General features: G+C 40.3%; 1 protein-coding gene across 3 annotated transcripts in view; it reads right to left on the bottom strand.

Moving 5' to 3' along the window:
- SLC4A4 (solute carrier family 4 (sodium bicarbonate cotransporter), member 4) overlaps positions 1 to 11,038 on the bottom strand; it is a 343,922-nt gene extending 332,884 nt beyond the window's left edge. For all 3 annotated transcript variants that reach the window (XM_011927128.1, XM_011927127.1, XM_011927129.1), the window contains exon 1: positions 10,416 to 11,038. In XM_011927128.1, the coding sequence (XP_011782518.1) occupies positions 10,416 to 10,593 (178 nt within the window). In that variant the 5' untranslated portion in view covers positions 10,594 to 11,038. The remainder of the gene's footprint in view (positions 1 to 10,415) is intronic.
- Between the last annotated feature and the right edge of the window lie 14,047 nt (positions 11,039 to 25,085).

The following is a 25,085-nucleotide window of genomic DNA, read 5'->3' as shown; positions in this document are numbered from 1 at the left end:
ATTAAATATTAATTTATATTTGTTATAAAATATAAATACTACAGTTCACATTATTCCCTTCCCTCGCATACACATATGTAGGCAAATGAGATGTAGATAATATCATAGGGCTATAACAATCACCCAGAGGTAGGAAAAGTGCTATGAGAGACTTCTGTTAGCCTAGAATCCCAGAATCTTCATGACTGTGGTTTTCCACATGCACCCAGGAAAAAGAGGGACGACATTCATTGACACAGAAGCACATAATTATACTTTTAAAGTGGCCAAAAAATCACTTTAACTGGTTCAGCCTCTTCATTTACCAGTGATCTAACTAAAGCCAAATAGCCAGTTAATGACATATAGAGACTAGGACTCCTAGTGCCGCGGATGTGTAAGCCTTCCTTTCCCATTTTTCCACTATCATGGTACCAGTCCTCCACTCATCCCTCCCATCCTCCACTGTCTGGAAAACATAGCCAAAAGAATAATAACGATTAATCCTTTCAAGTTAGTAATTATCGAGAAGGGAAAAATAGGCTCAGGATTCTCTGGAAATGTTTCTTAGAGTCATAGAATGACAAATTGAAATCCACAACCCTTAGTTTCATAAGCTGCTCCAAAATATGATAACATTCTGGCTGGGACATCTGTCTTCCCACTTACCACCAGGGGTCATTCAAATGCTGAGGCCAATCTCGTGTTTTCTTTCCCTCTCACCTCTCTGTACGCTCTTTCAACACCTTTTATTCCTTTCAGTTCTTTCCACTTCCTGTGCTTTCAGGTGCTTCTCCTAGTTCTCATCCATCTCCCTACCTAAATTCCTCTTCCTCTGCAGAGGGAATCAACCTCAAGCACACTCTTTTGGGATGAGCACAGCCTTGGGAAAGTCAGAGCACCTGGATCCTTGTCCTAGTTATTCCAGCTCCTACCAGTGTTACCTCGAGCAAATCATTTAACTTCTTCATGGTTCCTCTAGCCATCTGTAAGCTGAGAATATTGAACTAAATTTTCTCTAAGATCCTTTCTAGTTCTAAAACATCTATAATAATTCCAAATATTTTAAGTAGTTAAGTGAAGTGGAGCACATAGAGGGAAAGGCTAAAACTTTTCCAGCATCACCTTAAAGTCTCTTCCTAACTTCTCATAATGATAGTTGTCTCTTGGGCACTCTTCAATCTACCCCAATTTGATTCCCAAGTAACCATGACACGTCACCACATTGCTAACAAAAATTACCAATCACCTTCTTTTTGCCAAATCCAGTAGCTACTATTTAGTCCTCATCTTACCGGACTTCAAGGCAGCATTCAGCACTGTCAATCATTAGCTCCTTATTTAAAAAGCCCTCTTCTCGGCCTCAGAGCCTTCACTCTCTTCCCGGTTTTCCTCCTACTTCTATGACTGCACTTTGTTAATCTCCAAAAGTTGGCACTTGCAGAGTCCAATCCAGTTCTGTTCTCACTCCGTTCTTTGATCCTGGGCAATATCATCCATTCCTATGGCTTTAAATGCTAGCTATATGCCTAGGGCTCCCAGACTTATATCTCCATCCCTGTCCTTTCTTCTTAGCTCCTGCTTGTATAATAGTCAGCTACCAGCTTCAGAGTTCTACTTGGATATCTCACAGGTGCTTCAAATTCAATATATACAAAATGCTAAACTCCTATCATCCCCCACCACTCTTCTTCCAGTGTTCCCCATCTTAGAAAATGGTACATGATCCCCCAAATTGCTCATAGCAGAAATCCAGAAGCAGCCATCCCCATCCATATATCCACCCATCAATTCAACACATTTGTCTGCATCTTTTTTGTCCCCACTCTTGTCCAACCCAAAATCATCTCTCAGTTGAATCCTGACAACAGCCCCCACACTTCTGTCTTTGCCGTCTTGGGACACTGTCTCCACCCAGCAGCCAAAAGAATCTTTTCTAAAATACAAATTTGGTCTTATCACTTCCCTGCTTAAAACCCTTCTGCAATGTTTCCCTAGTGCACACTCAATAAAATTGTAACATTTACCATAACATAAAAGACCTTGAACTATCTGGGTCCTATCCACCTCAGACTACTCTCTCCCTGTTCACATGGTCCAGCTACTGTAGCCTTATTTCTGTTTCTCAAATGGGCCTAAGTCTTTCTCACCTCTGGACCTTCATACATGCCTGCCTGGAATGCTTCCCTGATTCTTCACCTAGCAAATTCCTTTTCCACTTTTAGGTCTCAATTTAATGTTATTCTGTAGGACACATATTCCCTGGCCTTCCATGTAAACTCACCTACATATGTGATACATCTCTAAAATTATCATATCAACTAACCTTATGTCCTTAAATAATGGCTGATTTATTTGACTAAACAATAATCATGGTCCTAGTTACAATGTTACCTAACATTCAGTGATACACATAAGCCTGGAAAAGCAACATATTAGAGGTCACACCTGCAACTGTTCTTACCATTTTGATAGGCTTAAAGAAAAAAAAAAAAAAGGCATGGTCCATCTGTTAGTTAAATTTAGTAAGAAGAGTTAACATAAGTACTAATCAACTAATCTGTTGACTACCAGATATCGGTATTAGCTTTAGTCTGACAGTGTTCTGCAGTCACAGCAACCGCTGGTGAGAAAGTGTTGTGCATAAAGATAAATTACATGCAACGATTACATGCAAGGGAGATAATACCTTAAATTTATGGGGTTAATCCTGGGGAATTTCAAATTGCTTTACTTATATTCCTAGAAAAACTAGGAGACGAGAGGTGCAAATTCTATCTCCTTGTACAAAAAAACTGAGATTCAGAAATTAAGTAACTTCTTAATGGCCTACTGGAAGTATCAAGGTATTTTTCAGGTATTATCCAAAAATTCTTAGAGCATTTCTAGTAGGTGGCTAAGGAGACGGGTTACTCACTGCACTTTGCATGAAGAAGCCATAACCACAAGACAATGATTTGCTTTGTATTATCCAGAAAGGCAGCGGCAGACCAGAAACAGAAAAAGGTACTGAGACTACTGGTCCACCACCATGTTCTCTGAACCATAGCACAGATGGAATAAAAGCGAGTAAAAACTTGAATAATCAGATACTAATTTAATTTGCCAAACACACGTATCCATTAGATTCAATCATGAGCTTTCATTCTACCTTGAAGACATTTTCTTTATTTTTCAGTAGGAATCAAATTTCCTGTTGAAAATTTAATAATCAATTGGGGGCTTGGCAGTAATTTAACCCATCTATAAAAATATAATTCCATTCATCTAAAGCTGATATACTGGCCAATATTACTAAAATTTAAAACCTCTTTTTATTCCCAGAAGTTTTTGGCCTGGTAAAAGTTACTGAGCATTCCACCATGAAAAACAGTCAATAAAATAATATTTCATGAGGTCTAAAAATAGAGTCTGTTCTTCCAAAAATCAACAGAGTATGAAGAAAGGTACACACATCGGATATAGCCCTTTGGATAGCTGCCTTCTAATTCTAATTCTATGGAAAGGTAGAAACAATTTACCAGATTTGAAAACTTTTTAGTTATTCAGAGAAATGAATTATTTAAGTCATCTATACTGCTGATTCAGTGGCTGTCACTCACCACCCTCACTACCTTCACCTTTCATCCCACCTGGCAATCAGCAGCTCCAGGGATGAGTGTTGGAACCTCCCGTGAACCTATGCCATTGCAGGCTCTCACCTCAGTCACCTAAATGCAATCAGCCAAAAGAGTAAAATAAAATAAAACAAAACAAAATGAAATCGCACCAGCAAGCTCATGACAGCAACAAGAGAGCCTCAACTGATCTTTATTATATTCTTACTTTACTCATTCTCATCAGGCCCAATTCTCAGTTCTCCCAATGATTTCTAATCTTGTGGTGATAAAAAAGGGGAAATATTTAGTTCAGGTTAGATAGTATTATTTCTACACTGTTGCATAATCTCACTTAATTGGCACCTAAATTACATAATGGCCAGTAGGAAGAAGAATTATTCTAGTCTATGTGGCAGACAGGGGGAAATGCATTTCTATATGCATGTTTAAATACATATACACATACTAGACTCTTGAATCCTTCTCACTGGCAGAAAAATACTACATTCTTGAATCCGTTTTCCAAATGAACCAACGTTGCAGGCTTTATTATACAATGGACAAGCATTTGTATTTTACCCAGTATACAATTATGGTAATATCCCTCTTCTTGGAAAAAAAGACAATTTAACAAATTAAGGATAATGTGTATCAGAGCAGTCTAACTGTGAAAATTAGATTTCATACCCAGAGCTTAAAGGATGAGAATGAGTCCAAAGGGAAACAGAGAGTAGGCTTTGGGAAATTTCACTGATCATTCTGGCTTTAGTTTTCCAATATAAGAAGCAGTCGGTAAGCATGATTAGGAAGGCAAAGGACAGATGTAGGGAGAAATGAATTAAGCAAGTAAACAATATTTATGCCAGTTATAATTTTCAGAAAAGAAGATAATAACCAAAGAAAATTATTGGTGAGGCTGTATCCATCAGAAAGAAAAACAACAGAGAGTGGTGGAGTATAAAACACGCCTGTTCCTAATGCCAGGTACAACAACAATTGCTGTTGGAAGTTCTTAAGAGTTCTAAGGTGAATGACATGCTCCACTGTTTCCATTTTACAAAGAGAAAAACCTATAATCTAAACTATAAGTTGCTTCCTTCACCTATGCAATGATTTGACAATAGAGCAAGTTTTAAATTTTTATTCTCAAACTCATACTTAGCCACTCTGCTTTGACAACACATGAAAAAAATAAACAATAGAGACTCCCCAAAATAAATATCAAACAACATGCCTCACTAATATGACCACATAAAAAAGTTCCTAAAAAGAAGCTCAATCTATAGACAAAACTGCTGTAAATGTACTATTTCAGAATTTCTGGATCCTTGCCAAATGCAATGCAAGTACCAAGTGCAATTTGCTATGGCTTAATTGCCATCAAAGAACACCAACACCTAGGATAGGAAATGGCTTCAAGACGGCTTTAGCCCATACTATACTACCAGGGAATTCTCTACAGTTGGAAAATTCTCAAAAGGAATGTCGGAGAATGTTTCAAAAACACGGAACTATCATCAGCCTTCCTTGAAGTGAAAGAAATCTATATATAAATATTTAACTTCCCTGACACAGCAAGAGGTGTCAGGCAGCTACAGAGCTAAGTGCTGCATACTTGAGGACCTCTGGCCAGCGTTCAGCTGAGGCCATGAGGAGAAAGGAACAGGGAGTTGGGAAAGGTCTGCATGGGCTCAACCTTTTCTGGGAAACCTATGTTGCTATTCAAGTATCAACTTTTAAAAACCTCACTGCATTTCTTTAAAGCAGTCCAATGTGTGGATACATTGTTTCTTTTAAGAAGGCTTTTCCTTTAGCAGTATTTGCCCAAGAGTTTCCTCTGTACACACTGTTTTCTGAGCAATTAGAGTGAATAGCAGAGAAGAGGTCAGCAAAATGCAACCGGACACTTATATCCAGTGCTCAGAATAGCCCCAGTCCCAACTTGGCCCCTCCCTTCCCATCCGATAGGTTTTCATTCACTCCTTCTCAGCAATTACGTTTTATACCATTGTAATTATTAAAAAATGTCTACCAGGCCCCACTTTTTTTAGAAAAAAATACTACCTTCTCCAATACACATGAGTAGATCATCACAATATCCTCTAGCAAGAAATAGGCTTAAGTCATGATTTCATGTCTGTAAAATGTTGAGGTCTTGACTTCCAAAAAGACAAAAGCCTCCATTTCATCATTTTAGTCTGTCTCTTCAAAAAACATACTAGAAGAATGAAAAAGTTTGATAAAGCAGAGGTGTTTAGGCCCTTCTTTTTCTTATCAGTATAAATATATAAATGATATGTCAATGATCTTTGCAAAATGAGAGGCTATATCATTTCATTTGAATAAGAGAACTAAGATAACCAAAATTCTTTTTTCTTTTTCTTTTCTCTTTTCTTTTTTTGAGGCAGGGTCTCACTCTGTCACCCGAGCTGGAACACAGTGGCACAATCACAGTTCACTGTAGCCTTGATCTCCTGGGCTCAAACGATTCTCCCACCTCACCCTCCTGAGCAGCTGGGACTACAGGCGTGCACCACCACACCCAGCTATGTTTTCTATTATTTTTCTGTAGAGATGGAGTTTTGCCATGGGGTTTCGCCATGTTTTCCAGGATGTTCTTGAACTCCTGCCCTCAAGTGATCCTCCCACCTTGGCCTCCCAAAGTGCAAGGATTATAGGCATGACCACAACGTCAAGCCTTGACAACCAAATTTCTAACAAAATTTTTTGAAAAATAGGTAAAAGGATTATACAAAGTGATTCTACATATACTTTATTTAGTTTATGTTATACATTTATTTATTCATTCTTTCTTTTAACAAATAATTAGTGAATATCTACCCTGTCCCAGACCCTGACATATTTTTTTACTTTTCCTGAAAACGATCCTCCTGTAAATTCCATGCATTTTCAACTACACTCCCTCTTAATGTCCTTCACTAGACATGTGAATTTGTAGAATTATTCTTCCACTGGGACAGATGGATGCACACTTCTCACTGCATTAAGTTTTGAATGGAAGAGGAAAAACCAGCACAATATAGCATAATAGTTTTAGGAGAGTACTGACCAAGCCTCAGAAATGGAGACACATTTCAGCCAATACTGTGTTACTGCATTTTATATTTTCTGAGTTGTTGGTTGAACTTGATGTTAAGAAAAGGTCCCTCCTCATGAAGTCAGAGTTGCCAAGGCCTGCTGGGAGTTACCTAGCCTTGCAGAGCCAAAGCCTTATCTCAAAGGATAAGGTGGAGTTTGCTCTTTTCCCCTATTGCAAAATATGAGACTATTAAGTAATCTGTTTATATCATACAGATCCAAAATCCTGGCTGGCTTTTTTAAGAATAAAACATCCATAAGATTTTCTTCTGTTGGAAAAAGCTACCTGGGACTGACTCTTCCTATCTCAACCCTCATTCACCCTATGTAATTAGCAATTTACCCCGTCTATGTTTGAAATGAAAAGTGAGTGGTTGCTCCTCTTGGTCAGCACTTCTGGACCATTCTGGTAATGTTAATTTGTCATCCATAGACCAATTCTGTGAAAGCGTGGAAGGGCCTGGATGGGAGCTGGGGCATTGTGATAAATAAATAAATATGAATATCTGAAATACTGACATTTTAAAGTAAGTTTATCCACAGTAACCACTCTCCTCCAAAAAATGTTAACTTTACAAAACCATGCATAGTACAAGGTAACCAGCTGAAGAGCAGATTTAAAGGCTTCTATTTCTTTTAAAGATTAAAATTGGCACTTGGTTTCATTTTGAAAGAGTATCTCTTTAAGCCATTAACACATGAAGAAAATTATGTGACAATGAGGTCTTTAAATATATGCCACATAATTTATTATTTAAACAGATGACTCCTCTTCTGACTCACTCCATGCTTAGTGAGTTTTGCAGTTGATGGTTTTCTATTAAGTTTTTAGAATGTGGATTAAGTGTCATGCCACCCACTGAGAGTAAAGTTGAACAAGGTGAACTGAGGGCGTGGTTTGAAGTCTCCCTCCTCAGAACCACAGCATTCAAAGGAACTAAGAGAGAGTATCTGGCTCTTCTTGCCTTCAGGCTGAGCTGAATCCAATCACCCCAAATTAGGGGACCCTAAGCATTTTTAAAGCATGAATATTTTAAAGTAACAAGAACCATCAGACCTTAGTTACTTTAATAATCATTTATTGGGAATACATCTTATTTATGCAGATAACTGTAAAAAACAAAGTTTTATTTTAAGTTGACTTTGCCAAGAATGTTTACAAACATTGTAAATTTCTACGTTTATCCTAGAAGCAAGAGAAATAACTACTCGCATAAAAGGAAATGTAAATAATAATATAAAGGTAAAGTGTTCCAGCTCCCTGTCTTTTGAATTCTGACCCTTAAAACTGGGGCATTCACCTCTGCCATAAATGTGCCAGGAAGCTACTTTAGAATAGAGATAACAGTTTGCTTTTCTTCAAATACTCTCTTCTCTATGCAATTAAAAATATGAGATGGACTCATATTCTTGGGAAAAAACATTTCCCTCAAAATATGAATACTTCTTAGAGGTCCTGACATAGGCCATCTGTTTCTTCATTCTCAACCACGGAAGCATGGATGTGCCATAAAACCCCTGTCCATTTCAACTATTTTATACTATCACCTAGAGCTATTATAAAATCTAAGACCTCCCACCCCCACCAATAAAGCAAGGTGAAAAAGGGGGAGGGTCAATTGGGAGAAAAGCAAATTAAAAATGAACAATTTTGTTCATTTCTAATGAACAGTTACTATAATTTCAAGGCTAGTATTGCAAGACAGTCAGCACTGTTGAAAGTTACCCACAAAATAATCCATAAGCAATCTTCCTACGGGACTCAGGACTCAGCAACAGGCAACTATCTGAGCATGTCTTGAAAGAAATGTAGTCAGCTCAGGTGTCAATCAACGTGAAAGACAGTCACTAAAATAGAGGTCTTATAAGAACAGGGAAATACATAAATCCATTCGGGAGGTTCAATCATCACAAAACCAACACATTTCTTGAATTTTACAGATGTGTTTCTACCACCTTCGGTTCTCTTTCTGTTTCTTCCTAAAGACACCTGGCTACAGATTTGTGTGCTACTCATTTATGTTGTTGTCTTAACTTTGTGCTTGAAAATCAAGGGAAATACTTCAGGAAATGCACTTAGTCAAAGTCTTAAGAAACAGTATGCAATATCCTATTGCAGTAGAGTACTGTCAATCCTACAGACCTTACAAACTCAAGAAGTGATTTACATCTCTTGTGAACCTAGCTAGAACATTATTCTCAAGAAAAACACACACACATAGTATATGTCACTCCCAAGCCTTTTCTACTTCAATTGTCTTAAAACTATAGGCTATTTGCTCAAAGCTACATTATTTCTTATATCCATATGCTAAAACTTTAATACTTATATCCCCTCTTTGACACTGGGACAGTGACAGAGTCACTAAAATGATGATTTAACATCATGGGTTCCAAGAATCTTAAGACAAAAGTTTTACTATTTTGCTTTCACCAGCTTGACATTTTCCCACAGCATGTTGTAAAAATGCAAGGAACCCATAAAACAATATGAAAGAAAATACTGTAGTTTCCGTTTTCCTAAGAAACTTAGGCATCAAACTCGTATTAGTCAGCCTCAAGAGCATAAATGCGGGAAGTTGAGGTGGGGGTGGAGGCGCCAATCCTCTAACACCACATGGGCAGAAGAAACTCACTAAAGCAACATGAGAAACAACATAACAGCCACACTATTCAAACTGTTCCAAGTGGCAGAGGAGAATCACTTGCCCCATACCTGGTGTTCAGTCTGCTTGAAGAATCACTCCAGAACATACAATACTGACTCTCTTTTTCCCAAGCCCACCACCCTCTGGTTCAAGTTTGGGGCTGGCACTAAATGCTTACCACATGGCACTGGCCAGGCCAGAATCTCCAAAACACAGAGGAATTGTCTCTCAGGTGACTTTGAAGGGTGAGATTGATCACATGATTCACCTGCAACTTTCATTTAACTTTGAGTACTGCCTAGAACCCTGATTTTTAAAAAAATCTCATTATAAATATTAATAACAACATATATCTGTGATGCCTTCATATAATTATTTTAATAAATATTAATTCAGCTTTGCCTTCCATCAAACAAATGGCATTATTCCCACTTACTGATAAGTCAGGAGACAGGAAAAGGGAATGCCTGCTGAAAGTATTATAGCACCAGATAAAACATAACTCTTCTTTAGTTTTTAACAGGCACTAGGAAACATCAACAAAAGAGATCCTTGAAGTTTTTTTTTAAGTAAAAAATGCTTGTCCATCTTTTCCTAACTGAAACTCATCCATGATTACCACTCTTAACATCTTCATCTTAAACCCATTTTTCCTGCAACAATGGTATCATTATCCTTCTGTAATATCTATATCTTTACACTACAAGGTACAAGAAAGAATATTAAAGATGCTGCTGAATAGATTTATATAAATCTAGCAGCTTTCTTGAATTAGTCATTGGAAGGTGGTTAGTATTATCTGGTAAAATGTTTATTTTTGATAAAGAGGCGCAGCTAACATAGGCACTTACTTTAAAATAAGACTTTTTAAAAAACCAGGCAAGACCCATTTTCAATCAGATTCTGATGGTCCAGTGAAGTTCTTAAAATTACTTTCTGTGTTGAAGCAAAATGTAGAGATTGATGAAACTGTATAGAAAAGATTTGGTGTTTCATTTTAAAAATGTAAGATATATGAAATTCATGAATGTTATCATCTATAGAGACATATGTATGTCAACAGACACTTTCCCAGACCCGTAAAGCTCACCTTCTACTTCTTCTTCATCACACACATGCTTGAGGAAGGAAGCCCCTCTGTCCAGGACAGCTTCATCCTCCATCCTATAGTAATAAAAAAGAAAAAAAGAATGCTCAGACTTCTCCTGGAGCGAGCCACTTGCAGCAGCCCAGCTTCTGGGCAGGTTAACCTGCAAGCTGTTGTTCATGTTAGCAGGGCAGAGTCACTCTTCTTCTGGTGTCTGCTACTGCTTCACGCAGCTCCTCTCATCTGGTGCTCGAGAATATGCCGGTCCCACATAGCTTCAGTTCTAACCTTGAGAGGGCACCCACATAGACAGGTAAGAGAAAATAATCCCAATCCTGTAGGCAGGATGTTGGGGGCTCTCTCCTTTAGGGTTTTAAATTTTTTTAAAAAAAGGATGAAAGCAAAAAAAAAAAAAATAAAATAAAATACCAAGAGAGGAAGTTTGGTGTGTCTGGAGTGCTCGTGATGATCGTTTGTGGAAATCCAGCTTCTGTGCTTAGCTCTTTAAACACCCACTGCATAAAATGTATACCCTCACACACACACACATGCACACCCACCCACACGCAGAGAGCGACAGGGAGTTAGGCTAGTGCACAGTGGGAGCCTAGCTTCCAGCCAGCCTCTTAATACCAGCACAGCCCAGTATTCTCTGTTGAGTGGCAAGCTTTGAGTCACATGTTGGCCTTACGGAAATCTGACATCTGAGGATTATCCAGCAACCCGGCTTCGGCAATACACACAGATACATGCCACCCATTCATTCATTTTCCACATTCTAATCACACATCTTTCTCTATGTATATCTGCCCTGTTAACTCTTCCCTGAAGGGCATAAAGTTCTTCGTTTTGCAACCACATTATGCTGTCCTCCTGTCTCCTTACATAATAGGATCTACTCTGCAATTTCATATGCTAAATAAGACCTCAGAATCCATCCAAGGAATGACAGCGTTTTTAGGGCCTCCCGATGCCAAACATGCTTCTAGTTTATAGAATGAGTTAAGGTTTATTTCCATACTCTGCAGCTCCTTTTCATTGCATTAACTTTGATATACAGAATTCCATGAGCTCTATTTATAGTGAAAGCAGAAAGAAATCCTGAATTGCTCAAATGCTGCTTGTGTAGTACCAGTCTAGAAACAAAGAACTTTCTCTGGGGACAGCTGCTCTATGTCATACCGTACATGAGCCCTGCCAGAGAACCAAATGTTCATTCTGTATTCTTTTCATCCAATTATATGCTCAGGCATTGAATATTGTAGGTCTGTTTTCCATATTGTCTGTATAACTTATTCTTGTGCTTCAGATATTTGTTATAATCTACGCAGATGTGCATTGAATTCATATTTTTGTCCTTACTATTTTAGAAGCAAATCCATCTCACAAAGCAACCATCATAACATAAAGAGTCAGGAATTTGGTGTCAGGTAGTCCCCGGTTTAAGAAATCTAGCTCATCACTTAATAGGTGTGCTACCTGGAGCAAAGTTTTTAGCTTTTTTGAGCCCCAGTTTTTCCATCTATAAAACTGGGGTAATAATATCAACCTTGTATTGATTCAACACAATATCAACCTTGCATTGAAGGCTTTGAGAGTCGAATTAGGTAACATACATAAAAGCACACAGTGCAGGACGTAGCACGTACTACATGTTTAATTACTGTAAGTTTCCTTCCTTTCTGTTTCCTTCATTTTCACCCTGGCAATCTATACATCATTTTCCTTCTCTATACTCAAACTAAAAATAGAAATCTGAATGCAAGCAGGATATGGGTTGGCCATCAAGATTTTAGTGGAAAAGAAAATTCCTTGAAGATTTGAGGTCGGGCATGATCACGGCTCACACCTGTAATCCCGGCACCTGTAATCCCTCAGGAGGCCAAGGGAGGCAGATCACTTGAGGTCAGGAGTTAGAGAACAACCTGGCTAACATGGTGAAACCCCGTCCCCACTAAAAATACAAAACTTAGCTGGGCACAGTGGCACACGCCTGTAATCCCAGCTACTTGGGAGAGGCAGAAGAATAACTTGAACCCAGGAAGCAGAGGTTGCAGTGAGCCGAGATCGCACTACTGCACTCCAGCCTGGGCAAAAGAGTGAGACTCCATCTCAAAAAAAAAAAAAAAAAAAGACTTAAGAAGTCAAGTCATTTATCAACTTCTCTAAGCCTCTGGTTCCCATGAAAATTAAATGATACAGTATATTCACTGATTCAGCAAATATTTATTTAGTGCCTGCTATGTTCCTCATACTCTTCAGAGAGAGAGAAATATATCTGTGAATCAGAAAGACAAAGTTCCCAAGCAATTAATAGTGAATAGATGAACAAGGTAATCTCAGATAGCATTAAGTACTTTGTGGAAAATAAAATGAGGCAGGGACTGCTTGGCATAGGGTGGTTCACATGAGGCTTCTGGATGACAACTGAGCAGAGACAAAAATGACAGGAAGGAATCAGTACTGTGAATATTTGCAGGTAATGTGTTCCAAGCAAAGGGAACAGCAAGTGCAAAGGCTTTAAGGTGAAGACAAGTTTAGGATGTTCCAGGAACAGAAACAAAGTTAGTACAGCTGGACAGGGCCTGAAGGTCAGCTTTAGGAGATGATACTGATTGGGGCCACAAAACCAGGGTAAGGAGTCAGAATTTTAGGTGTAATGAGAGCCACGGAAGAGTTTTAAAATGGAGAGTGACTTGACTGTTTTTCATTTTTAAAAGATCACCCTGAAAATGGGCAGTAAGGGGACAAGAGAAATTAAGAAATTATCGCAGGAGCCAGGGGAAGACTATGGGAGAAACAAATTATTGGGGAACAAATCAAGAGTTCTATTTAGCCACTTTAAGAATAAGATGCTTATTACACATGAAAAAGGAGCCATTGGGCATACAAGTAGATGTCTGAGTCTGGAGCTCAGAGGGTCAGGATTAGAGATAAAAATTAGGAAATCAATGAATAAAGCTGGTACCTGAAGCTATTACTAAACGAGATCATCCAGGAAGAAAATGTAAAAATCAAGGAGTGGACCCAAGACCAAGTGCTGAGGCATGCCGACATTTACAAGCAGAGCAGAGGAACAAAAACAGTCAATGAGGTAAGAGGAAATCCAGGCAAGAGTGATGTCAAGGAAGTGACAAAAGAGCACTGCTACCGAGTGGCTGAGAAAGATGGAAAGAGAGGTGTAAAAAGCACTTTAGTCATGATCACCAATATCTTCTGATTGCCAGATATAATTTTTACATACCACACACAGTAGCAGACACAGAGGAGGCATTCAATAGTTCTCTTTTCTTTTCTCTTTCCTGCATTCATTCATTCAGTCAATATTTACTGGATACTACTACTATGCTCCAGGCACAAGCCAAGGCACTAGAGTTACAGTGAGCAAGACAAACAAGGTGCCTAACACAATCACATCCACCTTCTCAAAGATTACCCTTAGCAATCCAGGCAAATAAGTTCAAAAGGCAAGAACCCATCCATTATACATTTGTAGACACAGATAAGGATGACAGTTTAATGAGGAAATTTTCTTAAAAGACCTCAGAAGCACAACAAAATCCTGAAGCCCTGTGCTACTGCACGTACATTAATAGTGCCAGCTCCCCTTTAGAAAACAGAGTGGTTTAGCTCACATTAACCCTTTCCAGTCCTATCAGAACTAACCCTTTCCAGCCTATAGAGTCCAACACAGTTTCATGCGGAACATCATTTCTGCACCTCACTATTAATCAAACTGATCCTAAAGTCTTTTGTTGTCTTTTTTCAAATTTCCTAACTAAAATGTTTAGCCTTAGTGCCTAAGCCATTCCCAAAATTGCATGCAACAACCAAAGAAGTAAAAGAAGAAAAGCTGACACAGTTGCTCAGCCTGCTTTGAGTGGGAGGACTGCTTGAGGCCAGGAGTTCCAGACCAGTCTGCACAACATAGCAAGACCCATCTCTGAAATTTTTTTTTCAAATTAGCTAGGTGCAGTGTTGTGCACCTGTAGTCCCAACTACTTGGGAGACTGAGGTGGGAGGACTGCTTGAGCCCAGAAGTTCAAGGCCTCAGTGAGCTATGAGTAGGGCACTGCATTCCAGCCTGGGTAACGCAGTGAATTCCCATCTCTAAAAGAAAAAAGAGAAACAGAAAGAAAGAGAAAATGAAAAGCAGCAACAACTGGAGGGGATAATAGAATAGTTCAGAAAAACCCTCTTCCTAGGCTAAGAAAACCATCCAGCCTAACTGAGGCACTGTCACTATGTTCCATCTGAGTTAGAGAGTGAGAATAATGATTGGTGCATTCCTTGGCTCTTTGATGCATACTTCACATTCCCTCCAAGACTATACATAGCAAGTAATTAGAAACTTCGTTCTTTCTGACAGACAATGCAGAGCATCTCAAAGCAGCCTCTTTCCTGCAGGAAGAAAAAAGGCACGAGTGAAGCAAACGGAAAATATAAAACCTGCACACCCACAGCAGCCTTTCCCCACAGCCGCCCTCAGTCCTCCTTAGAAGTAAGTCCAGCCTGGTGCACCTAGGCTTCTGCACAAAATACAGGAATTCAGCACCTTTTCTTCATCTTTACACTACAGATGTCAATTATTTGGGCTTGTGTCCCTCCCCACCGCAAATCCTCTCAGCAGTTGCTTGCTATTATTAGTAAGACAGAGATATATTTTAAAATAACCATCTGACCCAACTAGTTCCTCCTTCTATCAATAGGAAGAAATTAACTTATCCAGTCCTTAATCAGGCCCTCAAACCCATTCTTAAAAGTTCCTTTCACACACCCTGCATTCGCTGAAAACAAAGAAGGGAAGAGCATGCTTCTAAAAAGCTCCCGGGTTGCTCACATCACCAGCATGAGGCAAAGTTCAGAATAGATTTGGAAGCTTCTCACCAGCATCACGGGGATAAGGGTCACACCAGTCAGTATAAAATCCACTCAGGGCCAATAATGCCTTCCCTCAGCCAGGCCTCTGACTGTACAAGATATACCCTTTCTACCGAAGTCCACACCCAAAGCAAGGTTTTCCTTATTCTCCGTTATTCTGGGACACCAAAATGATTTAACTGTAACACATGTCAAATCTACTGCCAAATGGACCGGCTTTCACCAGCCGGTCCTAATCACTGAGCAGGCTCGTAAGGGTGACTTAAGCCCAGCATGAGAAACATTTGTGCAAAACTGTCAGCCATTGGGTCTTGAGCACCCATCTACATTCCACCCCTCTAAGTTCCCACCCCCAGAGCCCATGCCAACTGCCAACGTGCTCACCAGCTAGTCCACACAGCGCAAGCAGCTGCCACTCAGCCAGTCAGCACGTGGCAGACCGCCAGCACACAAGTTTCAGAATGCAAGCCTGCCCCGTCACAGTGCTGCTAAAAGGTTGAAGGTCTTCGAGTGTGCTAGCCTTTAGATTCGCCTCACTTGCCCTCCCACCTCCCTTCTCCCATCCCTCCCCTGTTACGCCTCCTGCTGTAGCATTTCACTCGTCTCTATAGTAACAGCATCTGGTTTCAGGGTTAAAACTTTATACAGCACATTTCTCCTCCGAGCCTAAGCTTTTGCCAAAGGATGCAGTAGCAAAAAGCCTGCTGCTTTACCGTGGAGCCACCTGTTTCCCTGCCACCCCAGGATTGCAGCTACTTTGTAAACTGTAGGATGAAAGCGACTACAGTACTGAGCCCAGGGGAGGCGAAACAGAGCCTCCAACCCTGGCACACTGGCTGGTGTGTAGAGGATCCACTCTGGGGCTTGTATACCCAATCCCAGAGCTAGCCCACTCTCTTCCACAGCCTGCTCTGCACTTAATGATGCTGCACGTGGATCAAGTTCATAGCAGGGCTTTTTGATTGCATCCCAAAAGGCACCGGGGATGGCACCCTAGAGAGCAGCAGGGCACCAGTGTTTAACATGCCCATACCAGAGTTTCATATCACTGTCTCTCTCCATGCATACAGCATAAAGTTTATTAGCTAATCTTGTATTTCAACTCATCCCACTTTATCCTCACCAGCTTGGTCTGTTTACAACATCCGGTGAACCCCATAATCTCTCACTTCACACAGCTTTCCCATGCATAGCCAATGTTTAAACAGTTCTTTACACACATGCCCACACACACACCAAAGTGACGCACACAGGGGAGTGATCAATGCTAGCAAGTGAAGAGTTTTATTATTAGCCATTTTTGCCATGAAAACTAAGTGTATACAAAGGCCTTTACTTGAGGACTACAGTCTCAGAGTTCAAAAGCAGGCTGTCCCTGTTACTTGGCTAATCTTGGATCAGATGAAAGATAAAAATCAGCATTTCACAGGTCTTTTTCAGGAGCTATAGAGAATATAACAATCAGTACCGACATCTAAAATTATACACTCATACACCCATTTCTGAGTTCTATTCCCTATTCAAATCATGTTTAAGAAGTGGGGGACTACTTCCATTATAAACCATTTGCAAACATGATTTTTTTTTCATGATTCTAAACTTCACAGCATTTTATTGGTGCGTTTGTTGCTTTGTAAAATCTGCCATGCACATTTTCAACATACACATGATGAACAAGACACAATTCTCTAAGCCACAGGCGACAGGGAAGAGCAATCTCAGTGGCTGCAAAGTGCACTGCCATCTTTTGGCAACATGCGTTCACTACAGGGAACGAAGGGCAAGAAAAAGCTGCAACCATTCCCTTTAAAACTTCACAGGGGCTCTAAGAAGGCCTTTCATTCCCACAGGAAGTAAGACAGAACACAGTTGCTGACTTAACTGTGCAGACAGCTGGAGCTCTGGACATCCACACAGGGGGAAAGGGACATCGGTGCAGCAAAACTCACAAGCATGACTGATGGCAGTGACGACTCCCAGAGATCAGCCGGCAACAAAGCGAAGTCAGTCTCCTTCCCAGAGCACTCTAATCAGCCTGGAAATTTACACCGGCCCAGGGCCAGAGGGAAATAGGTGAGAGCCCCACACAAAATCAGACTGAGAACTGGATAAAAGGTGAAAATGCAACCCAGAGCAGGATCACGCCAAATCCAATTCTGGATTTATGAACTGTATTAAAAGTTCATTTGTACTCCTGGGCACTTATCCCAGAGAAATAAAAACTTACGTTCACCCAAAAACCTGTACATGAATGTTCACAGCAGCTTTAAGTATAGTAGAAAACTCCAGAATTAATCCACATGTCTTTCAACAGGAGAGTGGTTAAACTATGGTACATCCATACCATGGAATACTGCTTAGCAAGAAACATGAACAAACTATTGATATACACAACAAATTGAATGAATCTCCAGAAGCTTATGCTGAGTGAGAAAAGCTCATCCGAAAAGGTTACAAACTATATTATACAATTTATATGGAGTGACAAAATTTTAGAAATGAAGGACAGATTTCAAAGGACAGATTCATGTTTGCCAGGGGTTAAAGATGGAGGTATTTGTTGTTAACAAGGGCAACACGAGGGACCCCTGTGGTTGGCTCTATTCAGTATCTTATCTGTGGATCAACACAGGTGATAAAACTGTATAGAACTTAATACAGACAGAGAAGAGAGAGAGAAATTCGTACACGTAAAACAGGAAATGTGAATAAAGTTTGGTGAATTGTATCACTGCCAATAACCTGGTTATGATATTATACTACCGTTTTGTAAAATGTTCACCTTGGGAAAAACTGGCAAACTGGAGCTTTTCTGCACCAGTAACCTCTCTGTATAATTTCTCAAACATGCATTTGAATCTACAATTATCTCAATAAAATTTTCAATTTAAAAAAGCTCATTTGTAACTCTGTTTTTTAATTTCCCCTAGAAGCATTATTCTACACGGTAGTCAGGTCCACCAACACAGATGCAGAATCAGGCAAAACTGAATACAAAATCCCAGATGCACATTTTGCTAAGTGTGTAAGCTTGGAAAGTTAACTAGCCTCTCTCACTTCAGTGTCTTTTAAAATGGGCTTATACCACTTCAGAACTTAGTTTAGGGAATTAAACAGTTTCCTAAATAAATCCAACCAGTTTTAGTTAAATAAAATATAAAGTTCATAGGGCCCAGAGAATAGAGTATTAATACTCCTACAGACCCAGAGGTCATGATTCTGTCTCATGAGCAAAGGCACAGGATTTTTGACTAAGGAGACTACAGATAAACTGTTCCTCAAACTACTAGGATCAAACTCTCCCTTTCCATCTTCTCCATGCTAGGGTTAGGTCTCCTAAACTCTGTCTTCAGATTGTTGATTGATTTCTGAAAGGCTGGAGCAGGCTCAGTAACAAAGGACAAGAAAATAACTGATAGGAGGATGGAGACAGAGACTCTGGGGTGAGAAAAGGCTCAGAGGCCAGGAGAGGTGACCGATGAAGAGAGAAAGTGCTTGTGGGGAGGGTACGAAGTGCTGAAAGGAGGACTTCGTTCATGACTCCTCAGGACATTCCCTGACTTAGCCTGCACTCACACTCACATGCTCCTTAATATTTTTAATGGACTATCTCACGTGCTTCCACAAAGACCTTGTGCTGCTTCTGACCAGAGTTCCGTTGTAGAATAGAGTAGTCTCCTTCCCATGTCAGAAACAAAGTACTTTGTCCTTCCAACATTTTCTCAGAGGTTTTACTGTTACGGACAGGAAAAAGAAGCTCCCTTCTAAACTCTTTTAGCTTTCAATCACCCTTCTTCAAGGCTTCTTGTATGAAAATCACAAAGGTCCTAAGACAGGAATCAGGCCAGATGAAATGGCTGGGCCCCTCCATATGAGACACCAGCACAGAGGACGGCGACCGGCATGTTCGTCCTCTGTCCCCTCCTCCACACCACCATCAGCTCTTCAACCAAGAGCCAGACCCAAACCAGCAGCAGAGTAAGGAAAGAAGAGCAAAGGGAGGAAGGGATGATACCCCACAGGGCAGTCACAGGAAAGGGAATATCTATAGCTGAAAACCCACCCTGCAAGGCAGCTTTTGGTCAAGGGATGCCCCAACATGCTCAGGTTTGACGTGAGTGTAGGATGGCAGGATTCCCATCTGCCTTCTCACCAGTGCTTTTTCACTGGCCTCCCTGGATCTGAACTCATTCCCCTCTAATGCATCCATTTATAAAACGCACTTTAGTATCTCTCCTTTTAAAGAGCCTTCAGTGGTTCTTCATTACATGGAAGAGAAATCCAACTTGCTTAACACGAAACGTAAGCTCAGGTCCTACCATCCCCATGCCATACACCCTGAACCATCCGCCACACCTTCGTGTACATGCTATTTCCTCTAATTAAAATATCATCTTAGTTAACCCATTCTTCAAAACCCAACTTAACATCCAACCTCTCCAGAAGCCTCTCTACATTCTCAGACATACCCTTCCCTGAGCAGAGCTATGCTCCTTCCTCTGTTCTCCATTGGCTTCCTGAATGTGCCTGCTTCCCACATAGCATGTTACAATGCATTGTCATTATAACTTATCATCACTCAACTGTACTTAAGCATGTCATGGCTCTTGTCCCCACCGTATCATGAGCTCTTTCAGAGCAAATATTGTCTTTCTAAAGTTTTTCTACCTCTAGTGTCAAGCATAGTCACTATACATAGTTAGTAGACTACGTGTAGTGTAGTTAGTAACTATGTGTGGTGACTATGAATCAATCAATTAATCAATTGATTCACTGACTATGAATCAATCGATTAATCAGTCAATCAACCAGTTAGAAGTAGGCACAGTGAAGGCACATACATGTTTACTATTAAGTGGATCTCTAAGTCTAAAGGCCCTGAATGTGTATTTCAAACAACATAAACCCCATAAACAAGCAAATTTCCAATGACTTAGCCTGTTATTCAACTGGAGAAACAGTGATGTGTTCCAAAGAAAGGGGGGAAAATGGCTATGCTATACTCCCTGAAGAGTGTTATGTTTATGGTTGAATTAAGGGATTTTTCAAGGATATTTTTACCTATATAATTTTCTCTTTATAGATTAACATTAGAATTTAACCCACCACACAGACTATACCAATACTCTCACATGTAGAGGCCAAATTAAATTCAAATGGGAATTTCCCTTGTCTGCTAAAAAAAAAAGTAAGTGGTACCTGGACCTGCCACATATTTGGTTCTAAATAAAAATTTGTTTCATGAACAGAAGAATGAATGAACTTAAAAATAAATCACACCATACACTACTTTAAATACCCAGAAGCAAAGCCTGATACAGTGGCATATGCCTAAAATCCCAGCTACTAGGAAAGTTGAGGTGGGAAGACTGCTTGAGCCCAGGAGCTTTGAGGCTGTAATGCGTCACAATCATGCCTGTGAATATCCACTGCACTCCAGCCTCGGCAACATAGTGAGATCTATTTCTAAAAATAATAATAAATGCCCAGAAGCAGCATGAAAGTTATAAGAGAGTTCAATTTTGCTCATCAGGCCTGCAACTGGACAAATAAAACTCTGTAATGTGTTTAGGTATATCTATAAAGAAGCTAGATGGCAGTTACCTGCAAATAAAACTGGGATTCAAAATGTCAATATAAACTTTAAGCTCTAGAAATTTTAGCTTAGGTTTACATTTATACACAGTCAATGATAAATTATTTGTAGTAATTAGTATGGCAATAGCACGGATAACTAAAATCCTCAGTTAATTCATATTCATTGTAGTCTGTGACTTTTGCACATTTACTGTGGATTTCACAGTGATCTCAGATGAGACGCAGATTGGCAGGCAGATGGGGACTCAAGAGCAGGAGTTTTTTCCAGGACACAGGGCTGGGAGTCAGCTCCATGGCACCTGATCAGGCACAGTCCCTGACCTACCCACCTCTGACACACAGAACTGACACTGAAGAAGATGCCTTCTGAAATGGGTTTAGGCAAACCTTCCTACCTCTACGCAACGTGGCAACCACAGTGTTCACATCTCCCATCCTGAACTATCACCTGGCTGGCAGGGATGAGGCTCCTGAAATTTTATTAAGTTCTTGCTACATGTCAGTCAGTGTGCTAAGCAACATACATGCATAATTTCCTTCTGGATGCCACCTTATTTTAGCTGACTCAGTAACAGGACAGAACTGAAGCTTCTAGCTAAAGGATGTCAATACCTATAACAATGTAGGAACTGAGATTAGGAACTTTCATTATCTATTAATTTTTTTTTTTTTTTTTTTTTTGAAACAGAGTCTTGCTCTGTTGCTCAGGCTGTAGTGTAGTGGTGCAATCTCAGCTCACTGCAACCTCCACCTCCCGTGTTCAAGCGATTCTCCTGCCTCAGCCTCCCAAGTAGCTGGGATTATAGGCACGCACCACCACGCTCAGCTAACTTTTGCATTTTTAGTAGAGATGGGGTTTCACCATGTTGGCCAGGCTGGTCTCCAACTCCTGACCTCAGGTGATCCACCCACCTAGGCCTCCCAAAGTGCTGGGGTTACAGGGGTGAGCCATTGCACCCGGCACATTATCTATTAATTTTTTAAGTCACATTTTGAATACGTACTGCTTGCCAACTACTAAGCTGAATACTTTGTGATGATGATTTGATTCAATCTTCATAACAATGCCATGAGGTAGGGACTCTTCACACACCCACTTTAAAGTCCTAATTTTGAACATAAATAATTTGCCCAAAATCACACAGTACATGTGATAAGAAGACCAGGCATGCAGACTAATTGAGCAGTCCACAATTTTAACCACTCTACTATACTCTTTCATAATTAACTAATCAATGCCCACCAAGGATTATCTTCAAGAATATTTTTCATAATGCTGAACTTACATATATTCCTTCTTATAATTTCAAATTACATCACTTACCTCTTTCTCCACTTCGGTGTGCCTACTGGCCAAATATTAGAGCATCCTGTAACAATCCCCCCCAAATTAATATCTTTATTTTTATTTAGCAAACACTTAGGTAGTGCTTACTATGTCCTAGTTACTACTGTAATTGCTTTACAGATATTATTAACTCATTTAATACAACAATCCAATGAGGTTTGCACTGTTTTTATCACCATCATCTCTGAAACACAGACAGATTAAGTCACATGCCCAAAAAAATCACACAGCTATAACTGTTGATGTCAGGATTCAAACCCAGGAGGACTGGCTCCAAAATCTGTTCTCTTACCCACTCAATGTCAAGCTGCCTCTTTTTAGCCAATTTGACTGATCTGTTAAAACTCTCCAAATATCTTGGGGAGTCTTGAACCCTGGCAGTTGAGGAACAAGAGCGGGAGGAGGAAGTCAGGACCGAGACCTACAGTGGGTCAGTGTTCACAGGACCAGGTTGTGGATGAGATGGGGCTGTGAGGATTCAGGCTCTTGGGAAGGGACTAGGAGGATCAGGGTCAGAGAAGAAACGGCTGTGAGGACCCGGGCTCCAGACAGGACTTAGGGAACGGGGATGGATTGGAGTTCTCCAGTATCTGAGGGAAGTCGGTCTGGGAGGAACAGGATTGTGAGGACTTGCACTCCTAAGAGGAGAGGACTGGAAAGGAATGAGGTATGAAGACACGGGCTCCGGAGAGGTAAAAGCGGAGCAGTGAGGACCTGGGATCCTAAGTGGCAGAAGAGGGACAGTGAAGACCCGGGCTCCTAAGGATTCAGAAATGGGACCACGAACACTCAGGTTCCTGAGGGGCAGAATCAGACTGAGAAAACCTGAGTTTTGGAAGGGAACAGAAGTGGGCAGTGAAGACGGGCTTCTGTGGGAATGGGATCTGGGCTTTGAGAATCCAAGTTCCTGAGTCTTGGAACAGGGCTGTGAAGACCCGAGCTCCTAAAAGCATTGGATCTAAGGGACCACGGATGTGAAATCACCCTACCAAGGAAAGGGAAAGGGCGGCCTACTTGGCTTTGGGCAGGCTTTTCTTGTGTCAGATACTCAATCTAGGAGGCCCACATGCAAGCATCTTCATCTTCTGCTTTATTCTTGGGAATCAGATGTAAAGTTAAAAATAGTTTGAACTCAGTTATATACTTAAGTTCTTTAAATCCCATTCCACTCAACCCTGATTGAGCACAGAGCTCAGCATCTCAAATAAAAGAATGCCAGTGCAAAACAAAAACAAAAATAAAAACTCTAGGAACCTGGGATCACAAATACTAGACAGACCTTTAGTGAAAGAGTAGAAACACTCAATAATTAAAGAGTATACAAACCCTTGACATTCATGAACATCCCCTCCTCAGGCCCATTTTGCAAATTCCCCAATTCACAAGTACCACACAGCATCTAATTTCCATTTGCCAGCTCAGCCTGGGCTCACCACTTGGCCACATGTTTCTCCACCAAAGCACAAACCTACTACATGGTATGACCTTCTAGGGCTGCTAGCAAATAGTTGAAATCACAATTGTTAAATTCACACATGCCAAGGAACTACTGTATCAAAAGCCAGAAGAGTGCATCATTCACCACATGGGCTGCACTACTAAGCAGAAAAACAACTTTTATCTCATAAACTTTATGAGCACAGTTCACTATTACAAGAACATTGAAGACATTTCTCTAGTCTGTGTTCCCTTATTAAAATGTCTCTTTCCACAATGCTGTTCAAAGTTTATCCTTCATTTCTCCCAAGAAATCTCTCAGTGTACACTTGTGATCTAATTTTCCAAAGTTTAACTCATTTACTCATTCATTTACTCAATTTATTGAGTGTCTGCTATGACCAGGCATTATTCTAGGCACTAAGGATAAATCCATGGTGGGAAATAGACAATACACAAAATTTAAAAATCAACTGCACAATGTGTTAAAAGTTGATACTGCAATGGAAAAATGTAAGCAAGGAAGAGATTTAGGGAATGCTGGTTAAACTGGAGAGTAATGCAGTTTTAAATAGGTAGTTAAGAAAGGCCTCAACGAGTGATAGTTGAGCAAAGATTGAAAAGGGTAAGATAGTGAGACTTGCAGTTATGTTGAGAGAACAGCAAATGCAAAGGCCTTGAGGCAGGAAATAGCCTGGAAGATTACTGGAATATCAAGGAGGCCAGTAGCTGGTGCAGAGTAAGCCAGGAGGGGTGGAGATAAAATCAGAGAGATGAAGGTAAAGGAGAAGCAGCCTGCTTTGGGTTTGGGAGGCCACTGTATGAAGGGCTTTGGTGTTTACTCTGAACAACTAGAAAGCCACTGGAGGGTCTAAGCAATAGAGTGATACTTCCTCAAGTTTATAGTCTTTACCTAAGTCTTTGTCATTATATAAACATTTCCATTAAGGTGCTTCCTGAAACCTACTTAGAAGGTCTTTCTGGGGCCACAGCTAGTGTAGAACAGAGGTTACAGGCGGGGTCTGCTGGGTCAGAATCCTACATCACCATGTCAGAACTTGACCCAATGCTCTGCAGATCCAAAAGTGAATTGACACACCTTAGGAGACTTCATCCCGAGGGTTCAGAGCCTTGACATTGACTTCTGCCTTGTGAAGGTGCTGAGCACTGTTTCAGTGCTCATGACAAAGGCCAATCTGCATTAACTTGTTAATAAAATCTTTATCAGCTTCTGCCAAACTAGCTCCAAAGTTCATGACTCAAGTTGTTGCCACTTGAATCCTCACCTACCTAAATCTGCCCCAGGGATGGCAACACGTAGTGTTAGAATATGCCAAAGCAGATGATTAATATGTGGATATCATGAGAATAGCAAACACCTTATTGTTGGTGTTTTTTTTTTAACACCC

This window comes from Colobus angolensis, unplaced genomic scaffold (assembly GCF_000951035.1).
Source record: "Colobus angolensis palliatus isolate OR3802 unplaced genomic scaffold, Cang.pa_1.0 Scaffold70, whole genome shotgun sequence".
In the NCBI taxonomy this organism is placed as follows: domain Eukaryota; kingdom Metazoa; phylum Chordata; class Mammalia; order Primates; family Cercopithecidae; genus Colobus; species Colobus angolensis.
The sequence above is the reverse complement of the archived record's forward strand: the minus strand, read 5'-3'. Positions and strand labels throughout refer to the sequence as shown.